The sequence below is a fragment of the Frankliniella occidentalis genome, unplaced genomic scaffold, assembly GCF_000697945.3.
Source record: "Frankliniella occidentalis isolate FOCC.00 unplaced genomic scaffold, Focc_3.1 Scaffold624, whole genome shotgun sequence".
Taxonomy (NCBI): Eukaryota; Metazoa; Arthropoda; class Insecta; order Thysanoptera; family Thripidae; genus Frankliniella; species Frankliniella occidentalis.
Genome location: NW_026267739.1, coordinates 25012 through 28713, shown reverse-complemented (window position 1 = coordinate 28713; position 3702 = coordinate 25012). Strand labels below are relative to the sequence as shown.

At 61.4% G+C, this 3702-nt stretch overlaps 1 protein-coding gene across 1 annotated transcript in view; it reads left to right on the top strand.

Annotated features, from left to right (window-relative positions):
- LOC113206768 (pupal cuticle protein 20-like) overlaps window positions 1-3702 on the top strand; it is a 33200-nt gene that overhangs the window by 27870 nt on the left and 1628 nt on the right. Inside the window, exon 2 of the mRNA XM_026422999.2 lies at window positions 1948-2498. Coding sequence (XP_026278784.1) covers window positions 1948-2498 — 551 coding nt within the window. The remainder of the gene's footprint in view (window positions 1-1947; window positions 2499-3702) is intronic.

Here is a 3702-nt window from a genome sequence, read left to right as displayed (position 1 = left end):
TCTGTGTCTCCCTCTCTCCCTCTCTCTCCATCTCTCTCCCTCTCTCTTCCTCTCGCTCGAGGCGGGTCGGTAGCTGGTGGCCACCCGCCGCGCGCTGACCCGCTTGGAGGAGCAGTGTGCGTTTATCAGTGCACTTGGTTGCACTTGTTGGTGTGGCCGGCGGGGCGCGCTGGTCGCGCATATGGCCGGCACGCCCGTTCATTAGTTCTGCGCTCGCGCCTGAGAGCCGAGCGGAGCCGAGTCGAGCCGGGACTGCAATCTAATGAAGGCGCCGCGATAATTCGCCCGCTCGGGTCGGCCGGCGAGATGTCGCTTCTCGATTATTGCTGTGCCGGCCGGGGCTCGTTATTCAGTGCGATCTGCTGCGCGAGGGACTCGCGCGCGCTGTTATTGTCGATAGCTTTTCCCCCGTACACCCAGAAAACCGTTTAGTCCAGACAACCAAATTCAAAACCGATGAAATTATTTTATAGCTCTGGAAACTAAAGTTTATCCTGACTTAATTTGATTGGTATTAGGGGGCAGTAAATTCTAGTTTGTTTGAAGAGCATAAATTTGTGTCTTACAACCCTGATTTAGTTGTATTAATTACATTTTTCTCTGGGTGTAGAAAATCAAAGGTGCCATCCTATTTAGTGCTTTATAGGGGCGTTAGTAAACAGTGATTCTTTTTTTACAATGTGCTCTAGTCGGCAATTTTAGAGGCCTTATACAAAGGAATTATTGCAGTAGCACCTTCGTTCTTCCAGCTTGGCATTTTTAGGAATCTTGCCAGATAGAAAGTTACGCAGAATCCCGCCTCTGTGCGATCACCACCATGCTCTAGATGGGCTCGTCGAGGATCTCGCCGGCGGCCGGCTTAGCCTGCCCCAGGTATGCAGCAGCCCGGCCGCCCCCTGCGCCCTGCCTGGCCAGCTGGTTTCATTACCCATTGTTACGCCTCCCGGGTGATTAACTTCTACCTCTTCCCGTCCTGTGCAATACGGGCCGGGGGATGATTTGTTTCGTGATACTGTTCGGCTGTGCTCCGTGGCAAACTGTGTGTGTGTGTGTGTGTGTTTGTATACGACGGTGTTGGTGTGTTTTCTTGGCAGTGTGTGTGTGTGTGTGTCTGAATGTGGGTGTGTGCATCTCGACGGCCGAATTGTCGAGATATTCTAATGAAGACTGCGGCCCGTAGCCTCCTGGCAAAGCCGCGAGCGGCGGTGTAGTAACCAGAACTCGTGCGTACACGCGCTCGTGTGTGTGCGAGAGAGAGACAGTGTGTCTGTTTGAGAGAGGGAGAGAAAGAAAGAGGGGGGGGGGGTAGCCGGCGGCTACGCGATGTAGGTGGCCCTGCTCCTGCTGCGCGGGCAGAGACGAGGCGTCGCAGGGGTCGGCCAGGGGCTGTTGTTGTTTGGTCGATGGGCGTTATCCATATTGCACGACCTAGAGTGATTCCCCTCGTGCGAACACGGGACTCATCGGTGGCCATCCGGGGAGCGCCTGGGACGTAGGCCGACCCGCCTGACAGGGGTGGCGTACGGGGCGGCCTAACCAGGACTTGTCAGGCGGTGGGGAAGCGCCTGGGACGTAGGCCGACCCGCCCAACAGGGGTGCCGTGCAGGGCGGCCTAACCACGACTCGTCGGGCGGCGAGAGAGCGCCTGATGCGTAGGCTGACCCGCCAAACAGGGGTGACGTGCGGGGCGGCCTAACCAGTACTTCTCAGGCGGTAGGGAAGCGCCTGGGACGTAGGCCGACCCGCCCAACAGGAGTGGCGTGCGGGGCGGCCTACTCGGGACTCGGCAGGCGGCGGCCGGGCGGAGTCTAGGCGTGGCTGCCGCGTTCTGGTAGTGGAGGGGGCGCGGTGTACGTGTGTGTGTGCGAGGGAGAGCGCACACACGCTCCCTTGTCTCGTGTGTGTGGTGTTACCACGGCTAATCGATGTCACCTCTTTGTGTTTCAGGCGTGGGCCGTCCTGCTGGTCGCGGCCGCGGGCCTCGCGTCCGCTGACCGTCTGGAGAACACATACCTGCCGCCCGCCAGCGCCGCCTCCGCCGGTGGTGCCGGCCTGGCGCCGCCCTACAGGCCGTCCGGGCCCCCGCAGAACACGTACCTGCCCCCGAGGAACAACCCGCCTCCGCCGCCCCAGAACTCGTACCTGCCACCGAGGAGGAACAACCCCCCGCCGCCTCCTCCCCCGCCCCCGCGCCGCCCCGTGAGCTCGTATCTGCCTCCTAACCGGGCGCCCACCCAGTCCTACGGCCCTCCGGCGGCGCCCCCGCCACCCCCACCACCTCCCCCGCCCCCGAGGCGTCCCACCAACTCCTACCTGCCCCCCACTTCAGGCGGCGGTAGCGGCGGCTACTCCAACGGTGGCTACCCCAGCGGCGGTGGCGGCGGCTCCTACAGCAGCGGCGGCGGCGGCTTCGGTGGCGGCGGCAGCTCTGGCGGTCGGCCGGCTGCTATCCTCAAGCTTGTCAACGAGAACAATGGAGACGGCACCTACACCTTCAGGTGAGGAGCGAAAACTTACCATTAACGAGACTAGGGTTCCCGTAATTTTAAAAAAAATACAAAAAAAAACTTCACGGCCCGCTCTGTGCTATATAGAGAGTGAGGAGGGGGAGGGGGACTATGCCCTCGGGTAGGGACAGTGTTTAGGGGACCGTCTAGAAAATCTTGTTTTTGAAAGAATAGGGTTCAGATACAGATAACCTACGGCACTTAAAGTCGAACATTAGGAGTAGTTAGAGGGGGAGGTCGCTTACTTGAAGAAATCGATGCCCTGACAGCAGTCGACTAGGGCCGCTATTAAATCGGGGCGGGACAAGGCAGGCGGTGCCCCGTGCGTGCGGCCAACAGGTTCCAGCCATGACAGGTCAGCGGTCAGCCGCGGAGCTCCGCGCGCCGTATGGAGCGCTGACCCGCGCAGCTTGCGCTCGGTTCAGTAACCGGCTGCGGCTTTCGAAACAAACGGCTTCGCGCGCTTACTGGCGGCGGCGGCCGCAATCGGTCCAAAACTCTCGATTTATTTGGACCGTATAGTAACCCCCCTCCCGTTCTCTCTCGCTCACCCTCTCCCTCCCTGCCCCTCTCTCCCTGAAACTATTTCAATTACCTCCTCCGAGTGCCCTCCCCTCCGCCTCACTCCCCGTCTTTATGACGTCCCCTCGCGGTTGCTCGGCGTGACAGGCCCAGGACGAGTGGCGCCACGGCGGGCGGGCGGTGTCCCATGGGGGGCCGCAGAACTCGTCCCTTTGAGGGCCGTCGCCGAGCATGTTCACCATATGTCGTCGTCCCTCCGCTGTCCACGTCGTCCTGGTTGATGACCTCCACGCTTTCGCGGGGCCGCTCCGCTGGGGCGGGGGCGGGGCGCTGACCCCGGTGAGCCCCCCTGGAGGTCAGGTCACCGCGGAGGGCGCGGCCCGCTCGGTCGCGCCCCGGCTTGCTCGAGCTTTGTGCCGCTGAGAGCGCGACGTTTATGGCGCCGATTTGAACTTTGGCGCGCACACCGCCTGGCGCCCGGCGCGCCCGTTATGGTATTTGTTGTGGTGGTGTCAAGCAGCAGTGTTCTCTGGCAGTGGCCCAAACCATACGTCTTGTCAACGGGTCCGGCGGTGGAGGTGTCTGCGTGGTCCGTGCGAAATAGGGAGGGAGGGAGGGTGAGTCATGGGGGTCTGGCGACCCAGCGGTGGCACTCGCTTTGCTATTCGCGCGG